General features: G+C 40.9%; 1 protein-coding gene across 2 annotated transcripts in view; it reads right to left on the bottom strand.

Annotated features, from left to right (window-relative positions):
* Positions 1-4,863: 4,863 nt before the first annotated feature.
* Positions 4,864-22,362, bottom strand: part of NSG2 (neuronal vesicle trafficking associated 2) — a 1,037,752-nt gene continuing 1,020,253 nt past the window's right edge. For both annotated transcript variants that reach the window (XM_044069132.1, XM_044069131.1), the window contains exon 5: positions 4,864-6,125. In XM_044069132.1, the coding sequence (XP_043925067.1) occupies positions 5,934-6,125 (192 nt within the window). In that variant the 3' untranslated portion in view covers positions 4,864-5,933. The remainder of the gene's footprint in view (positions 6,126-22,362) is intronic.

The following is a 22,362-nucleotide window of genomic DNA, read 5'->3' as shown; positions in this document are numbered from 1 at the left end:
ACCTCAGGGATGTTGGAAGGGCTTGTCAGAGAGAGGCTCTCTGCTGCCCTGGTTCTGCGGACCCCCTCTGCCCCTAGAGTGGCGTCTATTATTATTACCCCCTCTGCCTCTAGGGGTAAACTGACCACGTGTGTCCGGCGTGACTCCCTGAGATTTTCGGAACCACATCTTTCCCCCTTTCTGTCCTTTAGGGTAAGGCCTAGAAGGGGTGGAAAAACTGACTCCTACGGCAGAAAGAGTCTTGCCGTCTTGCTCACACCTGGTCAAAGTATCCTTCACCTGAGGACCAAACAATGTTGACCCATCGAAGGGAGAGTTTGTGAAGGACACTTTAAAGGGATCTGCAAAATTACAGAGCCGCATCCAGGACTGACGTCTAAGAGCCACTCCTGTCCCTGCAGCTCTACTCCCTCCATCTGCTGCATAAAAAATCAGCCGCATGGAGGAGTTGGTAATGGAGTTAAGGATTCCTAGCTGAGAAGCAATCTTATCCTGAGCCCCTACAGCTGAAGGATCCTGTACTGCTTCACCTAATTCTTTAAGGATGTCCCTTTAAAGTCTGGTGAAGTGACATAAATAATTCAGCGAACGCATGGCAAAGGTCGCTGAGGAAAACATCCGCTTACCATACCTGTCCATGGTCCTAGAATCCTTGTTAGGAGGCTGGACTGGTACGGAAGGATCTGCAAGTTCCTTCTTGGTGGCAGCCGCCACCACCATGGCATCAACGGGGACACCTTTTGTAAGAAATTGTTTCTCGGAAGGGGCTGTAATAAATTTAGAAGGCCTCCTGGAACTGGTTCCACGGAATCAGGAGATGCCCATGCCTTCCGAGCTATCACCTCCATGAGGGGGTCGAAAGGCAGAGACACCCAGGAGGTGGAGGGTCGAGATCCAAACGCCTCTAGGTATACCGACTCATCCTCGGAGGGATTAATGGAGGGCCAGTTTCCCCTCTGTTTTAGGAGTTCTAGGATGTCTGAAAAGAGACATCCTCAGAGGGGATCTTGGGGACCCCTCCGACTCATCTAAGTCGGTATCTGAAGTTGTAGACTCAGGGGAGTCTAGGTGCTTCCTCTTACAGGTCCTCTTACGCGGAGGATCTCCTGACAGATCAGGAGAATCCTCGGAAGAGGGGGTTCTTCCCAGTGGGGAAACCTGAGGCGGTGGATCTCTCGGTCCGGGAGCAAGAGAGTGTGAAGAGACATCTACAGGCACCATAGAGGGAGGAGCTAAGGGGATAGACTGCTGACTGAGCCCGGGGGCCAGCACACTCCTCATCACCTCGAAGGCTCCCCTCCAAGGGAGATCCGAGAGACCCCGCTCCGAAGAAACAGGGGCTCCCGGGCCCACCGAAAGGGAAGGCTCCGAGGCAGATGTCGGAGCCGAGCTCACCAAGGCCGAAGCCCCAAGGGGAAGAGCAGGGTCGGACAAGGGTCAGATGCCACTCACCCCCTCGGAGCAGACCAGGGAAGCCCGACCACCGGATCCCTCCAAGGAAGGTCTCGAGGAGGAGATAAGAGTAGAAGCTGAAGGAGCAGAAAGGGGTGGTATCTGCCCCGCAGCCGTAGCAGTGACTATTCCAATAGACTCCGGCTCCGAGCTCTGGAGGAGAGTCGAAGGAGGAACTTGAAGAGGGTGTGGACTAGTAGTCGTCTGTTGAGACGGACTATGAAGCATTTGGGCTAGTGCCTGTGATTTTAACAATCTGCTTACCACTCTCTCTAAATCATGGTCTGAGAGCCTGGAAGACCTAGATGATCGGCTCCGATGGCTCCGCTCCGAAAGAAGAGGAGAGGTCGGAGCCAACAGTATCGGCTCCAAAGAGTGAGACCTGGACTGCTTCCTCGACGGAACCATCGGAGCCGAAGAACCCTCAGTTCCAGACGGAGCCAACAACTTATCGGCTCCAAGCCTGGTCAAAGATGTATCGGCTCCGGCTGGAGCTGACACAGGCAAGGAAATAATGGTATCGGAGCCGGCCGGTGCCGATACCGAAGTCTTCGACATATGGTGGTCGGAGCCGGTCGGAGCCGACACCAATGTGGCAATTAAAGTATCAGCACCGATAGCCATCGGTGCCGAAGATTTAGTCAAAATAAGATCGGCTCCAGCCGGAGCCGATCTCGACTCCAAAGGAGTCGGAGCCAGGGCCGAAGGCTTAGTAGCAGAAGCCTGGGCCTTGGAGGTCTTAGAGGGCTTACCCAAAGCAGATTTGGCCGGGGAGCCCTCCAGTTTAAGTAGTCCTCTTAAAATTAATTTATTTCTCCTTTCCTGCAGGACTCTCTGGCTGAAAGAGTGACAAATAGCACAGGAGTCCTGCAGGTGGAGAGGTCCCAGGCAATAGATACAAGAAGTGTGACCGTCTGTCAGAGACATCTTCTGACAGCACGAGTCACACTTCTTGAAGCCTGAGACCCTCTGTTCTTTGGACATAGTGAGCACACACACAAAACACACTACTCACACAGTCCCAGATCCAGACAAATTTAACTTAAAATGGGGAAAAATAAACTCACACACACACCCTGACAGGAAGGGATGGGAGAGGATTGAAGGCCCGACTAAGTAAAACTACAAGGGAAACAGTAAACTAGGAGCTAGAGACCCTAAAACAACCTAAAAGTGACCAATACACTGATATATGAGAGAAAAAAGAGGAATGGGGTGACTAAAATTTGAATAACAAATTACTTACCAAGAGCTGTAAAAGGAGTACCTCATCAGCGAAGCGGCAAACGAGATCTGGGTATTTACCACCTTGCATCATGGAATATGGGGCTGCCTCAAGCTGGTAAAAGTGACTCTCGAGCTTAGCAAGTGCCGAGTCGGAGCCGAGGATCGGCTCCGAACCCATCCAGCAAGAATGAAGGCGAGATTGACAACTTAACATCAGCCTTTACAGAGTCTCTGTATTATTATCTCAGTATTATCCCTGGTCGTTTGTGATACTAAACAGTTTTCTTGTCTTTGGTGGATATAAAACCAAAATCAATATTTGTTGTATTCACTCTGCCTCTGTCTAGTGGCACTACCACTGTGGAGGCATTTATACTAAACTTGAATTACTAATGTTTGAACTTTTGCATGCACTGGTCATAGGTTATTTTATTAAACCTTTTTCAGTGTGTTAATAACTTGTTTATAATTTCTTTTAATCTATCATCAAACTGCATGGCGCAGTGGTGTAGCGGTTAGCACTGTCATCTCACACCAAGAGGTTCTCCAGTTCAATTCTCAGCTGGGGTTCCTTCTATGTGGAGTCTGCATGTCCTCCCTGCATTCATATGGGTTTCCTCCGGATGTTCCAGTTTCCTCCCACATTCCAAAGACATGCAGTAGGTGGAGTGGAGACACTAAATTGGCCCTAGGTATGAGTGCGTGCGTGCTAGTGTGTGGTGCACCCTCTGAGGAGCGTTGGACCTCAGGCTAGCAACCTGACCCCATAAATCCCGTACCTACTATGGAAACAACGAGTGCTAAAGGGTGCTGTTTGTACTAAATGCACAGGAGCGGATCCAGGACCATCAAAGAAGCAAAATATATCAGGGTAAGTTTTGTCTAATTCAGTTTTACTTCAATAAGGGGCTGCTGCCCTGATTACAAAAATGGCACTATTCCAGCATGCAGCAGTCACTTTAATACACAAACAATTTATGCAACAAAAACAAGAACTTAAGACTGTAAAAACAAGAAAAATTTTTTTTTCAGACTAACTGGACTTAAATTATGCATATTCCACTTTAAAAGTGGAATTGTAACTGAAATCAAAGCTGTGAGCCATACATAGATGTATTCAATTCAGATTTATCTTTTCACTTTTGAGACTATAACAAAATGTTAAAAATAGTCGTATTCAACAAAGAAGAGGCATACGTTTCTACTCTGCTGAAACTGACAGAAGGCAATGAAACAAAATAAAGATGTTTTAGCAACATGAGCTGGTATTACTAAATAACGAATGGCAATGGAAAATGCCTTCTTAATAATTTTCCCTACTTCATGCGCACCTTTAAACTCTTCCCCTCAGCACAGTTATTGATTAATGTTTACACTTGTTATAGAGGAGCTGTTGACACACTTTGTATGAACATCGGGCCAGATTTAATTTATATCCAATCAGCTGACAGAATGCCTAAGGGATTTTAGCTCTATTTCATTTTAATAGGCACTCATAAATGTCTGCATAACTATCTCATTCTATTAACTTGGTAAAAATTTACAATTCTGTCTGCATGCCAATTAGTTTGATGAATTCACAAAAAGACATATGCAGAAACCTAATCCCACAATAGAAGCATTAGAAATTATACTGTCTTCTGCTTACTGAAAAGCCTGTCAAATCAATAAAATCTGTTCCCGCATTCCACATGGTATTTGGTTATAAATGCATTTTAAAATGACTCAGCCAAAAAAAATCAGTTTTCCTTACTGGAATTCAAAATACAGTTCATTAAAGAGCATGGAAATCCATACAAACGATTTTTCAACTAGTTTTGCATTTAACATTTTCTGATATCATACCTTCGATTTGACCAGGTATTACACAAAAAGGGAGAGTTCAAGTCAATAGGAAACAATGCAAACCCTCTCCTTTGGCTTAAGAGACAGCAAATGTCATTAGTATCATCTACGGTCATAACTACCTTAAAAACATAGACACCAGAATGCCTGACCTCATTTATTATTTCTTATAAAAAGATAAAGTGGCATAAATGAAGCTGGAATGTTAGAATGATAATCATTACATGGCATGTTTGGATCTCCTGAGACTTTAGTTTTCATGTACCATGTTATCATTACATATATGGTCTACGTGGCAATAACAACATATAAATATAAAATAAATCAGTGACTACTATCTTTTCAGACACATCTAGCTTTATTTATTTATTTATTTCTGCCTTATTGATAAAGGCAAAAAAAAAATCACATCAGAACTACTTCAGACATTTTACTTACTGACATAAATACACCACAAAAGTATACCTCAGTGTTGTTTTTACAAGTGATGAATTTACAGGTGAATCATGGATATGTAAACATTAGCATTTGGCACTATAATTATTTCTGACCTACATTATGCAGTACAAACCTTGTCATACCATAATTAATCTGATGCATTTCAGGTTCCATACCAGAGAATATGCCCTTCTTCATGTGCCTGTATTTAACCAGTCAGAATGGACTGTAGCCATTTTTCTATGTTCTCTAAAGATCCTTCTCATGTTCCTGGGAGCTCCAGTAATTGCATAAAATGATTTTTGTCAGTTTCTGTGATATCTGCCATAAGCAGTGTAATGTTCTTATTTTCCATATGAAACATAAAGAGCATGTACTAGAACTTTTTTTCCCATAGCTAATCAGTTTTGACTGGTTTCTTTTAAGCAGAACAATAATCGGATGTGGGGGGAGGGACTAACAAAAATAAAAATACACATTTCAGATCCCCCAGACATAACAATGCAACATGAATGAGCATTCCAGATCCAGTTATTCTGCAGGTCTGCTAAATACTCACATTCAAGCAAGTCACAAATGCCACAAGCAAAACATGTCTTTTAAAATACAGCTTCATTCAACAGTATCTAAAACAGCTAAAATGACATACCCAGTTGTTATCTTTCATTTCCAAATAAAATGTATGCAGAGGATCATAAGATGTATTTTTGAACATACTTCTATATCTTAACTAATGCAGATGTTTTCAGCACTGATAAACTAAAAAATATATAATAATTTACAGAGTGAAGTGCATGAACATTAAGCATGCCTTTTTACAAGAGCTATAATCAATTACAAATCAACCATGGCAAATGCACAAAAAGGAAATTATATATTTAAAATAACTCCAGTAATATTCTGGGAAGTGTTTGCTTCAATGCTGCCTTCAGCAGGTAAATGTTTTCAGAAATGAAGCCTTCCTGCATCATTTAATGGCCATCTGTGTTTGGAACCTTGACTTCCTGATTAACTGAGCCAGAAGGCAGCCAAGGGGACAGAGATCGTGAACTTGTCTGCTTTGCCATACTATAGTGGCTAATGACTGTGTAGAATCTGCCCCGCGAGCTGGAATCTTGTGCAGAGTAGTACGCATCCAATGAAGCTGGAATACAACGTTTATGCTATTGAAAAAAGATAGATGTCAATTAGCATGGGAATACCTAAAAGCACCAAGTCAAATAACTTAAAGAGTCAATTTTCAGCCTTACATTTGCTATAATATTCATCTATTTAGTCTTACAAGGATGACAGAACACACTAATTTCTTCTTTAAGAAAAATGATTACACATTAAAGCACTAAAGCATAAGACTTATTCCAAATAATTTTTAGTGAAATCATGATCTACATTACAGATGGCATAAATTCAGTTTATAAATACTGTAACACTTTATACATCTATTTTGTAACTCTTTTAAGTTAAAATAAAATTATACACTAACAAAGAGAAAACTGTAGCCTAAAGTTCACTGAGAAGTGATTAGCTGCATTTGATAGCTCCAGTCTAAAACAATATGTCTTATTTTCTATCTGACCGTTCACTATGCATCTGCATGACATTTTAATGTCAACTAATAACAGACTCCTTACTATTATTTTATAACTTTCTCCATTATGTATTGCTAATTCCCCATGTTCCTGTAATTCCAGTTTCATTATCAAAGAGTTGTCATCATTTGAAAAGTTAGATTAAAAGCCTTTGCCTCTTGACTGGGGCTGATGTCAGCAACGGCAGTGGAAGAGAACCAGGTAGGGAAGGATTTTGAGATGGTGACTGCTGGGCTTCAAATGGCAGTGTCATTCAGCCTGACAGCATTTCTACGCTGCATACAATATCCTCAGGATCACCATGATAATGGCTGGGATAAAGCAACATATGCATGGACAGCCACTGTTGCTAGTCTTTAGAGCAATGGCCATGTGTTTTGTCCACTGAGGACTGATTGTTCAAAGACCACTTGAGAAGGTCAGCTGACCAAACACAACTTTTATTAGATACTTATGTTTTACAACTCAAAGTCAAGCAAACTTTTAGTTGTATGGTGGTGTTGGTGTAAATTCCCCCAAAAGTATACAAATGTGCCTGAATACTCCAGCTGGTTGGCTGAAGCAGAATTAATGGGCATCAATGAATGAGACTTTGACAGTTCCATCAGGTAGCCATTCTGACAGCTTTGCATCATTTTCAGCCTCAATGAAGTGTATAATGATACCATTCTATTATACTACTACAAAAATGTCCCATTATTAAGGTCCTCATTGGCATAATAGGATGGTTCAAACTGCCCCAGATCACAGTTTACTGGCTTCAAGAAAAGTAAAATAGTTATTCATAGTGGGGGTGTTCATACCCCCTGCATTTCATCTCTCAAATCTGATATACTAGCTAATAAAGTTTGTACCAAGAAACATACAAAACTTACTCCGGCCTATAAAATGTTAAAGAAAATGAAAATTAGTAATGGGGAAAATAGGTAAGTGGATGTACTAAACCAGGAAGTCTCCAGAAAGGTAGCTGTTTGAAAAGTTGAGACTTATTAGCACAAATCCTGGAATACTGAAACTCACCGAAAATGCAGACTTACATATACTCAGAACATTTTCTTTTCTCTGAGGTGTTAAAGTTGGTATATAGAAGTTTGGGTGGAGATTGTGAAAGGCTTGTCACCCTCACATAAAAAAATAATAATAATAACGGAGAAAAGCAAAGTTTGACATTCACATTATCCTGTGTTTTTGGTATTTTGTTTTTTCAGCATTTTGGAGCTTGGTATTGCCAGCACCGGTTTGCACCCACTACCCCACCTTACAATATGTGCTAATCCTAACCCTGTCCTCGCCCATAACCCTAAACATGCACCTTACTGTAAAAACACTCTGTCCATAACACTACCACTACTCAGCCAAACTTGAGCTGAATTTTGGTAGGGTTATGGTTAGTTTGTTGAAACGGAAATTAGCTCTCATTTTCAATGTATTGGGTTTCAGTCATTTGAGTCGTCAGTATTATGAATGATTGACAGGTTTTGTTTGATATTTTATGTTTTGAACATTTAACATGTCAACCATTCAAGATAGTATCATACACATACATATATGTATCAATAATATATATATATATCTGTGTGTGTGCTGTGTATGTATAACTATGTATAATGTGTGTGTGTGTGTGTGTAGTGTATGTATAAATATGTATAGTGTGTGTGTGTGTGTGTGTGTGTGTGTGTGTGTGTGTGTGTGTGTGTGTGTGTGTGTGTGTGTGTGTGTGTCTGTAAGCAGATTGGTGGTCCATGTAGTGAGTGAGTGAGTATGTGAGTGAGTATGTGAGTGAGTGAATGAGTAAGTGTATGCATAAGAATGTATGCATTTTTTTTGTGTTTATGTGCGTGTGTATGTATGTGCATGTGTGTATATGTATGTGTGTGCATACACGCGTGTGTGCATGTGTGTGTGTGTGCGCATGTGCATGTGTGCATGTGTGTGCATGAGTGCATGCATGCATGTGTGTGCATGCGCGTGTGCATGCGTGTGTGTGTGTGTGTGTGTGTGTGTGTGTGCGTGTGTGTATGTGTGTGTGTGTGTATGTATGTGTGTATGTGTGTGTGTGCATGCGTGCGTGCGTGTGTGTGTGTGTGTGTGTGTGTGTGTGTGTGTGTGTGTGTGTGTGTGTGTGTGTGTGTGTGTGTGTATGTGTCTGCATGTGTGTGTGTGTGTGTGTGTGTGTGTGTGTGTGTGTGTGTGTGTGTGTGTGTGTGCCCGCATGCACATGAGAGCATCCTGTGGTAGACTGAAGTCTATGAAGTCTAGCTGGGCAGATAATCACCCTTCTGGGGAAAGCCTTCCACTAGTTGATTGTCTGGAACTGCTGCTCATGAATGAAACTGTAAATGAGGAAACAATGCAAATGATTCTCATGATGTCAGTATAACAAAGCTTTCCACCCTGGATGTCCCCTGAAAAAAGGGCACTATACAGTCAAAAAACAGTACCACAGAAAAAAACTAATAAACCAAAAACAGTACCACACAAAAAAAACTAACAAACCAAAAACAGTACCACACAAAAAAATGAATAAACCAAAAACAGTACCACACAAAAAAACTAATAAACCAAAAACAGTACCACACAAAAAACTAATAAACCAAAAACAGTACCACACAAAAAAACTAATAAACCAAAAACAGTACCACACAAAAAAACTAATAAACCAAAAACAGTCGAACTTTCCTGGTCAACAAATACCAATAAATACATTTATTGCAATTTGATATTCCACAGTATGCAGCTCTCCTCCTCTTTTATCAACTTTAGAAGCTGTTTTTTGAACAGCTTTTAGTATGCCTGACAGTTAACCTCTTGCCCGTAAAAAGTCTGATAAGTTATACATATTACCTCAGGCTCATAAAAAATCTGTTTTCTACTTCTAAAGCACTTCTTGCAATTATTTCCTTGTTTAAAACTTCTGCTACTAAACTGATTAGAAATAAAATTTGGAAAGAATGTTTATTCTTCTGCCACTTTATCTTTTAGAATTTTAAACCAATAGGCTCATATTTTACATTTTTATTGGCTTCTTTTGAGAATATGAAAAAATTAACTGTTAACCTCCCCTCTTCTGTAGTGAATAATTCACTGAATGCCTTAATTGTGTCTCCTTCTTAATCAAACACTCTTTAAAGTGTTCTTATGATTCTGCTGATATTGCCTCCAGAGCTGCAGTTATGGGTCAGTTATAAGAAGACATCCTTGGTTATGCTCTCAAAGCCGGAAGATATTATAACTGATGTGTTAAACTTTCTCCCCTTAACAAGGATGTTCTGTTTGATCCTTCTGCTGCTGAGCTATCTAAATGATTTAATGAAAGGAGAAGTTTATTCAAGTGGTATTCCACAGTTTCAAACTCGATTTTTCTAAGTGTAATAAAAACATTCTCTCTAACTCGGCACCCTTTCTCAAGAAGAAGTAAAGAAGCAAGGTGCTAACAAACAGGATTTTAAAATTTAATGGGAATGAGGCTCTGAAAAGAAAGAAAGGTCTCCCTGAAACAAGGGCACTCCAAAAATTCAAAATGACTACTTGCCTGTCTAGGTCCCCCACCACCACCACCACCACCACCACCACCATGGCAAAGTATCTCTTCATTATAGGTTTGTATGTTCCCCAACAGCATCAGATTATCTCAGACAAATGGATTATGATAATCATCGGAAGGGGAAGCAGATGGCAATGGCAGACTCTTCTTCCATTAATAGGTTCACAGATAAGTATTAGGCTGGCTGACCTCTTGGAACATTTTAAGCCTAGCCAATCTGACCTAGTGAGAATCAAGTCCTGTACCTCTTATCTGTGAAGTAAATTCCTCCTCATCCTTTATACCAAACACCCCTGTTTCCCCAAGTTTTAGAGTAAATGTGTCAGACAGTCATAGTGCTAATGGCAACAGATCAGACAGGCAAAGATTTTTGTTCAAGGGTCTTTCTAGTGCCAAAGAAAGGGGGTACTTGAAGGCAAGATCTAAACATCTCCTTTCTCAATCATTATATCTGGGTCCCAAACTTCAAAATGTTGTCTCTTCAAACTATATTACCTCTTATTCTCTTACTCAGTTTTATGGTAATGTCAGACTTAAAAGATGCTTGCAACTATGCGTCTATTATCAAATATTTCTGACATTTTTTAAAGAGCTTTCTATGTTTGGTTTACATTATCAGTTTTCCTTTTTATCCTCTGGTCTATCTACTGGACCATGGGTATTTACAAACTATCTGACTCCAGTAACTGCTTATTGAATATGCCAAAGCATTCATATCTTTTCATATCCGGATGATTGGCTTACATTTAAAAAATGTTTTATTGTCAAAATTCTCTGACTTGTATCAATAAATTCATAGTAAAACCAGTTCTCTCTCAACCTAGGTTTCATCTTCTCCCATCTGCCTCCTCCTCCTCCTCAGTCTGTTACAATAGATGCTTCAGATTTTGCTTTAAAGGCTGTATCACAAGGGGTAAAAGTGCATGGTCTGTAGAACAAGCAGGACAGACAAATACTGATGAATGTTAAAGAGATGCTGGCAGTAATGTATTTATTTGCATTTGTTTACTGAGAAGGTCCACTGGGCCATGTTGAGCCCATTTTTAGTGTATGCCCTGGGAGAAAATCTCCACACTAAAATAATCAATACACAACATAAGCATAACAAATACATTGTGTACACATTTCATTATTTTGAAAACCTTCAATCCTCTGTGGTATCCAGAACCTCTTCAAGTCATCACAGACAACACCACAGTGATGTGGTATATAAACAAACAAGGGGGTACCATATCTCACCCTTTTCACAGACTTGGTATGATGGCCTGCAAGGTGGCAACTCAGTCTGAATTGTTAGGCCACATGCATTCTGTCAGAGTAAAATCTTTCAGCAGACAACCTGTGAAGGCCAGGACATAAACTCACAAATGGAAATTATACTGGGTGGTCTTCCAGGAATAGATGCAGCTGTGGGGAAACCAAAAGAGGCAGTTAAATACATTTTGCTCCATAATTACTTGTAAACAGGTCTGGAAGATAGCTTTCTTCTCATTTCCATGGACAACAATTTTCCTCTATGTTCTTCCACACTTTCCAAGTCTTCTTCTAAAGATTCACGAGGACTTTCCAAAGAGAGTGGCTGATAGTTTTAGCCCAAACAACAGTGGTTCTCCCTCCTTTTGAAATTGGTTAAGGGCAATTATCACATGTTTCCCTAAAGACTGTATTTATTCATACAAGATGGGGTGGTTTCATAAACCCCAACCTGAAAACATGGCAACTGACTGCCTGGATGATGGAGTTTTAATACCCTTTTAGACTCCTCTTTTACTGAAGATACAGGTACTAAAGGAAGCTTAAATAAAATGCTACTAGAAAATCATATATGTTTAAGTGAACAAGGTTTTCTAGTTGGTGCCTTGCTAAGAACAGGAACCTATTTAAAGCCTGGGATGTTTCTGATTCTAGATTATTTATGGGAATTGTTATCCTCTGGTCTTTCTAACTCATCTGTAAAGACTCTTTTTTTCAGAATGTTCTGCTTCTCTGCCCTTAGATTTCATTCTTCTCTCTACTTGTCCTCAAGCTGAACAACTTTTGAAAGGAAATTTACATATACATCCACCTTGAAAACAAGTGTCTCCCTTCTGGGAATTTTAATATTGTGCTTGACAAAACAGCACTTCTTTCAATTGAACAAGCTCATTAGGTTAATTTGAGACTGTTGACTTAGAAAATGTGTTGCTCATTGCTCTGACTTCTGCAAGAACAGTATTTGAGTTGCAAGATCATATGGTGAATCAACCCCACCTCATTTCCACATGGAAAGGTTTTCTTTGAGAAGGAGTACTTCTTTTATGCCTAAACTGGTTTTCAGGCTTACCTTGACCTAATATATCTCTCTTTCTGTATTATTTTCAGAACCTAAAAACAAGGGAGAAAGAATCTCCACATATGTTGGATATGTACAGGCAGCTCAGATACTACGTATACAGAATGAAATCTTTCAAAAAAGCCATTCAGTTATTTTGCTCCTATGAAGGTAAGAAAAAAGTACAACCAGTACTGAAGCAAATAATTTCTAGATGGTTGTCTCATGAAATTTCATTTTGTTATTCTCTCCATAACAAGCCTCTTATAGGCGGGGTTAGGGTCCACTCCACCAAGACTTAGGCTTATTCTGTGGCTTTTTGGAAAGGTTTGGAACCTAGAAGCATTCTACAGGGAGTAACTTGGTTCTCTATACATACTTTCACAAAGCACTGCAAACTGGATGCCTTTTCTAGGTCCAGAACAAGTTCTGTTAGGACCACTTAACACAGATCCTCTTGGATTCTTTAAGTTCTTCCTCCTCCCTATTTGTTCCTAAGCTATGGTAACCTATCCAAACAACTTAGGATACTGTAACAGAGATTTAATGTTGAAAGTAGTACAGTTGTGCAAAGTAAACTTAGCATAACAGCAGATGCTCTAATAGATTACTGATGCAGCAGCCATCCCCTTACTCCCTCCCCCTACTTTTGTATTTCATGTACTACCAGGGTGTAGACGAGTATATACCGTTCAGTATGCAGTTATATATATGTTACTACTGCATTATTCTATTCCTAGCATTTCTCTTTTGAGGGCTGTAGCTTCCTTTCTTGAGGCAAGAAGGTTCTGAAGGGTTTGGCTCCCAAAATGCATTTTTATGAAGCTCTGCTCAAGCCACTGGCAGTTAATTAATTAATTTATTTATTGACATTTGCTTACCTGGAAAGTCCGAACGGGTAATAAATACCCATTTTCAGCAGAGGCCTGGAGAGTAAAACTCCAGAGAATTAAATAAAATTAAATAAAACACTAGTACAAAAGTAATTTAAAAAAGCATACATACATGTATACAGTCTGATAGTGGAATACATAAGATACTATAAAGTATGAGGTGATACCAGGGATGTAAAAGTAAAAAGAAATAAAAAATGATAATTAAATATAATAATCAGTATATACAAAAGTATTAGAAGTACAATCTACTATGCTAGGAAACTGAAATAAAAAGATACAAGCCAACCTAAGAGTGGGGAGAGGGCAGAGGTTGAAAGATACAGATAGACAGTATGATGAGAGGGTAGGTTACTAAGAATGCAAAGCATGTAACATTAAGGCATGTGGAAGGTGCCTTAAAGCTTTGAAAACTGGCCAGTGGCTATATCCTAGGCAGGATACAGTCAAAAGAGATTAAGGTACTGCAACAGTGATCTACTAGAACATCTACTATTATGGTAAGTTTACTTACACAACTGTACTATCAATGTAAAACACTGGAAAAGGTGTAAGACACTGCTAAGATGAAATGTTAAGCTTTCTGTTTAAAAACAAGGTTTTAAATCTGGCTACATGTTTCACAGGAATGATAAAAATGTAACAATATTATGAGGCCTCACAGAAAGCAATGATGTTTAATCCAAAAAAACAAACTGCTTAAATTCATCAAACAGGATTCAGATTGTACCAGAAGATGACACAAAAAAATAGTGTACATGCACAAATATTTCTTCACTGCCAAATGCCCAGACCTTATCAGCATGGCTGTGTTCACAAATGCTCCTATACCCTAATCTTTACCATGCTTTAAAAGTAATAAGTACAACATTACATGCAAAAATGCTAATATATGTTTGACTGCCCCTCCAGAAATCATGAGGTGAAGTGGCATAGAAGCATAACACAATATGATGGAATTCAGTTGCTGCTGGGGAATGAGCAGCAAGCTGTGTGGCAGGCTGAAAATTATTAACAACATTCAATTTGTTTTATCACTGTACTCAGCAATAACTCAGGAAAAAGGCTTTTCCAACGTTTCCTCTATTCAGGGCCTGCCATATAGGAAAGGCCAAAGTGGATGTAGATATATTAACAAGCTCCATTAAGGGCTGGAGACCATGACACCTGATGACAGGGTCGCACCCTAACGGGAATATTCGATACACAAAGGTAAACAGATCTGTGTGTGCATAAGCATCTAACACGTGATTGGAGCATGCAGTGATGGGCATAGTACCAGCTATCTACTCTGAAGTTCTACTGGAAAAGATCAATCTTATGTGAGAAATGGGAAAACTAGCTTGTCTGATCTGAAGCTGAGTGCTGAAATGTAACTGGACTTATGTGGTAATCAAGAAATGTTAATAACAAACATGTTGAAATACAGTACTGCTCATTTTGTTTTTCTTTTTTGTACTTTCTTCCCCACTGTCTATCAATCGATTGACCCCCTCCTGGCAAACTGACACATTTATTCCTCTTCACTGGGGAGAGTACAGACCAGAAAGGGCAAGCATTTACACAATCATTAGGCATGGTTTGAAGTTTTTCCATATGGCCCTATCTTCCTGTATACACTTGGTTTAGCAGGGGAATTAGCCCATGTAATGAGCTGGTCATGCTGGTCATCCCTCGCTTCTCCAAGGAGCACTTCCAGCAAGCAGCCCCACCCCCATCCCTGAAGCATTAGAAGTGGTTCCCTGGTCTCGGTCAGGGAAACTGCACTTCCCATGTGCTCCCTAAGTGCACACAACTCCCCACTCCACCTAGGAGAGGCAGTTGGGCTATGCCGCTTCACTGCTCTCCATACCTGCATGGCTTATCAAATTCCAAAGGCACTAATCAAACTCCAGTCACCTGGGTATAAGCCAGCATTCCATCCATCTGCACCACACAGCCAGATTTAGGGTCACTTTTTGGGCCAAAAGCCAATGACTGACTCTGCAGTCACATGATCAGACTTCTGGCTGTATGTGCTAAACACTCAGGTGAAGAAAGGTGCTAAGCAGTGAATTGAGCATCACTTGGTGGTGACCTGGATCAGATGAATGGAGAGCCAAGAAACTTTAATACAGCAGACTCCCTCTTATTTGGTCCCGCTTGGACCAGACCTTAGACTGGATAAAAGAATGGCTAGTGAATCAGAAAAAGCATACAAAATAATATTTATAGGTTATAAATCAGCTAGAATAACAAGATTTCTGTTAGTATGCATTTTTCTAATGAATATGAAGTCTAAAACTCAAATGTTTGTCATTATTTAGCCAAGAGGAAGAGGAAGAGTTGTTCTTCTCTGTCTTTTGCTAGGACTACGACAGAAATTTGATGGCTGGTTAAAGAGACGCCGGATAAGAGGAAGTCTACTGTATGTAGTCAAAGCATTCTATGCATGTCTAGCAAATGTTTTTGCATAAGATAAGGTCAACTTCTATATTTTGAACAGCTTTCCCCATGTACTGGAGGAGATTGGGTTATAGACATTCTGAACATAGTTTGTTTAAGATCTCAGTAGGAAAGATGGCAACAAGCTGTACAGTGGGCAATGCTTTTCATGATGGTAACCCTCTGACCTGCTGATGGACTTAAACTGTAAGAGAAGCCATTATGGTTAAGAAAATATGCCTTCTTGCAATAAAAGAAGGCAGTTCTCTAGACATGACTATAAGGTAGCAACAGGCCACAATAGCAGCAACTAAAAACATTATCAAAGGGAAGGCAAAGCTGTGAGAGGAATTGAAATGATATCAAAGGCATTCTGGCAAACAATCCCGAGCCTCAAAAGTTGGGCGGAAGTACCCCAGACTGTTCTCAACAAGGGTTGATAAACAACTGATCTCAGCTGGGGGCAATATTCTGACGAACATGACTTCCTTTGAGGATGCAGTACAACAAGCAACTGGTGGGATTAAGTCCATTTTTCTAGAGGATGTTGCATCTGCAATTAAACAGTTTCACTGTGGCAAGGCCACAGAAGTGAAGTAAATCTAAGTGAAAGGGACGAATGCACTGGAAATCAGTGCGGTATTGTAGCTAAAATGCCTTTTCACTTTTGTTTGTAAATCAAGGACAGTACCTCTGGACTGTTAAACTGAAGTGGCAATTCCTATTTTCAAAAGGTCAGGATGAAGTGTTCTAATTATAGAAAAATCACTCTCCTCTGACTCTCTGGCATGGGCTCTGCAAGTGAGCTCAAAAAGAGAATTCAGAAGACCAGTACAGACTCCATCTTGGCCATGCACTTTCTAAATGTATGAACAGCAAGGAAGTAATAAGAGTCTTTCACTGCAATCTATGTGCATTCTGTGAACCTGAAGAAGGCATATGGCTGCATATCCAGGAACATTTTGAGGGACGAATCACATTCTTTGATCTCTCTGGAAAAGGCTATATCACTGTGTTGGTTCATAGGTTCATAGGTTCATAGGTTGGTACTAGGCTATCAGCCCTAGGGCCTACACAAGCCTAGCCATAACAATTCCCTGGCTATTTCTTCCCACATTATTTACTTTCCTGGACCCCTGTCTAGCAGGGTGACTGACGTGATCCCTGGGGTGAATTTCCTTTCTCCCATCCAATCGTCAAGGTTCCTCTTGAAGAGGTCCAAAGAGGCACTCTGCTTGACATGTATGGGCAATCTATTCCAGAGTCTAGGGAGTCTCTGGGTCAGGAACCTATCCCTCCAGCATGTTTTGTTTATTGTGATGACAAGGTTTAGATCCCTGGAGCGTGTAGCTCTGAGGGATTGGGATTTCTTTAAGTGTAGCACGTCCAACAGCTCTGGGTTTGACATGGCCTTGTATGTTAAGCAGAGATCGCCTCTGAGTAGACGATATGCGACAGAGTATAGCTGGAGTTTTTTAGGGCGGTCAGCGTAGGGCATCTGCTTTAGGCCTGTGATTCTTTTAGTGAGGTATTTCTGAGGCCTTTCCAGTTGTTGCAGATGTCTTGAGAGGTACATACCAAATGGGCATTGTATTCTATAATGGGTCTAATGAGGGATGAGTACAGTGGGACAATGACCTCCTTTTTTCTGGATGAAAAGCCCTTCGTGATGACGTGTGCCACATAGAAGGATTTCCTGACTGTTGTGGCGATGTGGTTATCAAAGGTGAGACCACTGTCCACCTGTGTCCCTAAGTCTCTTATCACACTTTCTGTGTTTAGTGTACTGCCACCTGTATGGTAATTCATGGATACATGTTTTTCCCAAAGGGATAACAATACATTTCTTGGCATTGAGCTTGAGCCCATGGCTCTGGCACCAAGCATCTGTTTCTGTAAGGCCCTTTTGTAGAGTATCCACATCATTTGGGGATTCAATAATGGCTCCCAGTTTGTAGTCATCTGCAAACTTTGTCAGCCAGAGTCCCTTAGTGTTGACCTGTACTTCAGAGAAGTAGATGCCAAACAAGAGCGGCCCCAGGACTGAACCCTGAGGTACTCCACTTGTCACTTGTCTGGAGCTGGATTTGGAGTCGGCTACTTTTACAGTGTGGGTTCTATCAGTAAGCCATTTAGCAACCCATTGGGTGACATAGGGATTAATGCCCAACTTAGTAAGTTTATCTATGATTCCAGAGTGGGGGATGGTGTCAAAGGCCTTGGCAAGGTCTAGATAGGCTGTGTGGACCACCTTACCCTTGTCCATGGCTCTGGAGACTGATTCAAAGAAGTCAATCAGGTTCAGGAGACAAGATCGGCCCTTCACAAATCCAAACTGGGTGGGGTCCAGTGTTTGAAGGTTGCCGATGTCTTTGTTTATAAGTTCCATGATAATACGCTCCATGGCCTTGCAGATAAGGCTTGTCAGACTGATGGGATGGTAGTTTCCAGGATCCAAGGTGGATCCCCCCTTGTGGAGTGGGATAACTGTAGCTCTGCGCCACTCAGTGGGCACGAAACCTGATGTGAGGCTACGATTAAACATGACAATTAGGTGAGGTGCCAGTTCATATTGAAGTTCATGTAGTACACAGCCTGGGATGTCATCTGGTCCCATGGATGCTGTATTCTTGGCTTTAGAGAGTGCGTTTTGTACCTGTGTGGCCGTTATTACTGGAATTTGGCAATCTTCCGGTATTGAGATGGGCCATTTAGGGGGTGAGAGGGGGGTGAAGTTGGCACTGAATCGATCTGCCAGGATACTGGCAATATCCTTCGGATCAGTATATTTAATGCCATTCTGTTTTAGCTCAGAGCAGATCTGAGCATTGCCATTTAGATTCTTGACATAGTTATAGAATGCTTTGTGGTTGTCTTTGGAATCTTTGGCAATTTTATGTTTGTAACTAACTTTGGAGGATTTTATGAGGCATCTCAGTTTCTTACTGAGGCTAGTAAGGGAGTTTTTTGCATCCTGGGATTTTCCTCTTTTCTGCAAAAGTTTCTTCCTTTTGTTGTAAAGTTTGTTTATGGCAAGGGATCACCAGATTGGCTTCCTTTTTTTGGATGAGAGCATTTTGGTTCTATTTGGGATGGCACAATTCATGCATGAGTGGATGTGCTCGTACAGTGCTTTAGTGTAGGATTCAGCAGTTGAACTTTGAGTTCCGTCTGCATGGGTGTCATGATGTTTGTCACTTCTGACTTGAGTAGCATGAAGTTGGCTTTGGAGAAGTTTTTATGGTGGTTTCTTTACTGGCGGGTGGGGGTGGGATGTGGATGTTAAGGGTGATTAGCTTATGGTCAGACCTGACTAACGAGGGGGTGACCATAGGTATGGAGCATTGATTTCCCATGTTGGTAATGACCAGGTCGAGGATATTGGAGCCCCTGGTGGGAGTATGGATTAGTTGATCCAGGGCGTTGGAATTTATGAATTCCAAGAACTGTTGCGCAAAGGTGTTGGGACATGAGTAGTTTTCCCAGTTAATGGCAGAGTAGTTAAAATCACCCAGTATTAGGGTGTTTGGTTCTATCTTAATATTTTCCAGTATGTTTAGAAAGGTGTAGTGAGAATCTTGGGGTATGGTGGGGGATCTGTAGCAAGCTACAATTTGGATTGCAGTCTTACCTAGTGTTAGTTGCACTTGGAGAATTTCAGACACATTGTGTTGGCTAACTAGCCTGGTGGTGTGAATATCCTTGGTGAATATTGACACTCCTCCACCTTTAGTGTTTCAGTCTTGGTTTGGTGGCCGAAAAGTGTGGTAAGAGTTGTAGCCTGGTATTGCAGGGGTGGTCTCTGGAGCCTTGAACCAGGTCTCAGTTACTGCACAGATATCGATGTTCTCCATTTTTAGGAGTGCCTCGAGAGAGTGCATTTTGAGGTTTAGACTTCTAGCATTGAGTAGCATTACCTTCAGATTTTGCATGCTTGTACCTGTTACAGTGGTGGTTTTGTCCTTTGAAGTTTGCCTAAAAGGCACTATAGGGGTGGCAAGAGCCTTAGCCAGTAACCTGAATCCCAGGGACAGGTGCAGACCATCTCTGGCAAAGCATCGTGGTCTGTCAATCATGTCATCCCAGGCAGACAGATACTGGATCCCCTTTGAATGACACCATAAGCTTAGCCAATTGTTGAAGTCAATCATTTTATCCTTATATTGTGGTATCATTCTGGGCGAAGGCAGGATGCTACTCAGGGCTAGGGTCATACCTGCCTGGGCCACATGATCCGACAGCTCTTCCATGTCTCTTTTCATGTAGTCCAGGGAGGTACGTCTCAAGTCATTCACTCCAACATGGACAATGACAGAATCATATCTGTACTTGTTGTGGAGTGACTTGAGTGCATGCGTTATGTGGTGGATCCTGGCACCTGACAGGCAGCTGACTGTAATTTTCTCCTTATTCAACCTGGTGAGAGGGACATCAGTGTGCCGGACTATAGAGTCACCTATGACTAAAGTGTTAGGTACATTGTCTTGCCTTAGGGGCTGTTGCTGGGTGGCACACTGGTGTTGTGAACTATGTGACACATTGGTTGTGATTGGTGTTTGTTTGCGTTTCAGCTTCAGAGGTCTTTGTTGCTTGGGCATGTTACAGTTAAGGGCCTCTGCATATGTGGATTTAGTGTTGCTATATGTGAGTGTTGGTGGTGCGGGTTTAGAAGGGCTATGTGTTGCTTGAGGTGTAGTGTGGGTGTTAACCTTCTCCTCTTCACTGTTTAGCACAATCTTGGGTGGAGAGAGCTTTGCTTCCATTTTGGCTATGTAAGTGCATCTCTCACAGGTTGTAGTGTTGGGTGGTAGGAGGAGAGGGTTGTCTGTGTACATGAGGCAATTGCTGCATTACCCCAGTATGCCCAGACTCACCAGGTGTACAGGAGAAATCACTGGAAGCTGACCCCTGGACATGCCTGGTTTGGGACATTTTTGTTTTTCTTTGTAAAGTATAGGAGCTGTTTCCTTAGCAAGGTACTTTGCAATTACAGGCTGTTTAGTGCCGACTATTAATTTCTCCTTGTTAACAAGGAGAGTTCAGTGTTTGTATGAGTTTAAGGCTTCCTAGTGCTTTCCAGCAGGTATTAGAGAAAGTGCTTAAAGGTAAGATTGAAAAGAATGCACTCTACAGTGTGCACTAGAGAAGTTAGATGTGAAAGTAGGTAACTTGAGTTTTACCTGTTTAAAAAGTTAAGGTTTAGTGGAGAGTTACTATTTTTAAAACAGCAAGATGGATTGAAAGGGGTGGTCACTTTTGTATTTTGGTACTATGAAATACTGTAGGATGGCCAATAAATTTAAATAATTGAAGGGGTGGGATTTCAAAATGATGATTTTGTGATTACTCACATAAGCCAGTGAAAGTAGAGAGAAATGAGATATATGGTCAGATTAACATAAGAGGTGGGCAACTAGAAAGACAGTGGTATTTAACAAGACAACTTAAATGGGTGGGAGGGCGGGAAAAAATTCTGCCTGACTCAGAACAGAGAGAGCTGTGGTCTCTCTTGAAGTTTTAATATGCTGTTAAAACAGAATGCAAGCAAAACACAAGGTAAAGAAAACAAACTACAGTATTCAAAATATAGAAAGACAATACAGTAATACAAAAAATAAAAGCAAACTAACCTTTCCTTCACAGCAAAGTGTAGCAGAGTCTGGATGAACCTTTCTGGAAAAATAAAAATGTATCCAGTAGTTGAGTCTCTGATTTATGAGCAGTGAAACAACCCACTATCCAAAGATAAATACTGGAGGACTCATTCCTGACTCTATGGATGCTGCACTGACTACAAACACAGATGAACCATGTTCAGCTGGCAACTCTGTTCTGCTGACTGGGGGAGGGTAGAAATGAGCAGCTCACACTGGTTCAACCATTGTGAATGGAATGTTAGTGGTCCTGGTTGGCAAAATTGTTCCTGGGCAAGCAAAGGCTTGCATGACAAATATGGTCACTGGACAAGGGGAACATGGGGCCTGGTGTTCCAATGTGGTGATGGTAACTGTCATAGGCATGTATATGGGAACATGCACATACCAAGAGAGGGCAAATAACACTGCTGCTGTGTTGTCAGTGCCCATGTTAGCCATCAGGAAGGAGATAAGGATGTAACAGCAAAACCCTTGATGGCCTCTTATATGATGCCTTCTGAGGAAGGAAGGGTTGATGGTCATTAGGCAATGGGAAGACACACACACACACACACACATTTACATATATATATATATATATATAGACAGACAGAAATATACAAATATACATTTGGATATAATGCACACAAAATAGTCCCAATGAACATGTATACTGCTGCAAAAAAAAAAAGTATAAAAACATGGTACTGAGACCTGGAACAAAAATGAATACTTTTTATTACAAAAACAGGATAGCACTGGCATTATCCTATTTCATTATAATGACTTCATCAGACAATAAAGTAAAAAAAATAGACTTGTATTAAAATTAGTTTAAGTCATATGATATATCCAAGCCATCTGTTAAAATGACATTTATTAAGCTAAACCCGTGAATCACTTTAATATTCTAGCCTTAAAATCATGTTTAATAATGACTTTGTTTAGACATGAAAGTGATCTGCCAGCTAAAAGTAGCTGCCAAATACAGTTTTCTGCTATC

Source organism: Protopterus annectens, chromosome 4.part0 (genome assembly GCF_019279795.1).
Source record: "Protopterus annectens isolate FY-2018-M chromosome 4.part0, PAN1.0, whole genome shotgun sequence".
Classification (NCBI taxonomy): Eukaryota; Metazoa; Chordata; order Ceratodontiformes; family Protopteridae; genus Protopterus; species Protopterus annectens.
The sequence above is the reverse complement of the archived record's forward strand: the minus strand, read 5'-3'. Positions and strand labels throughout refer to the sequence as shown.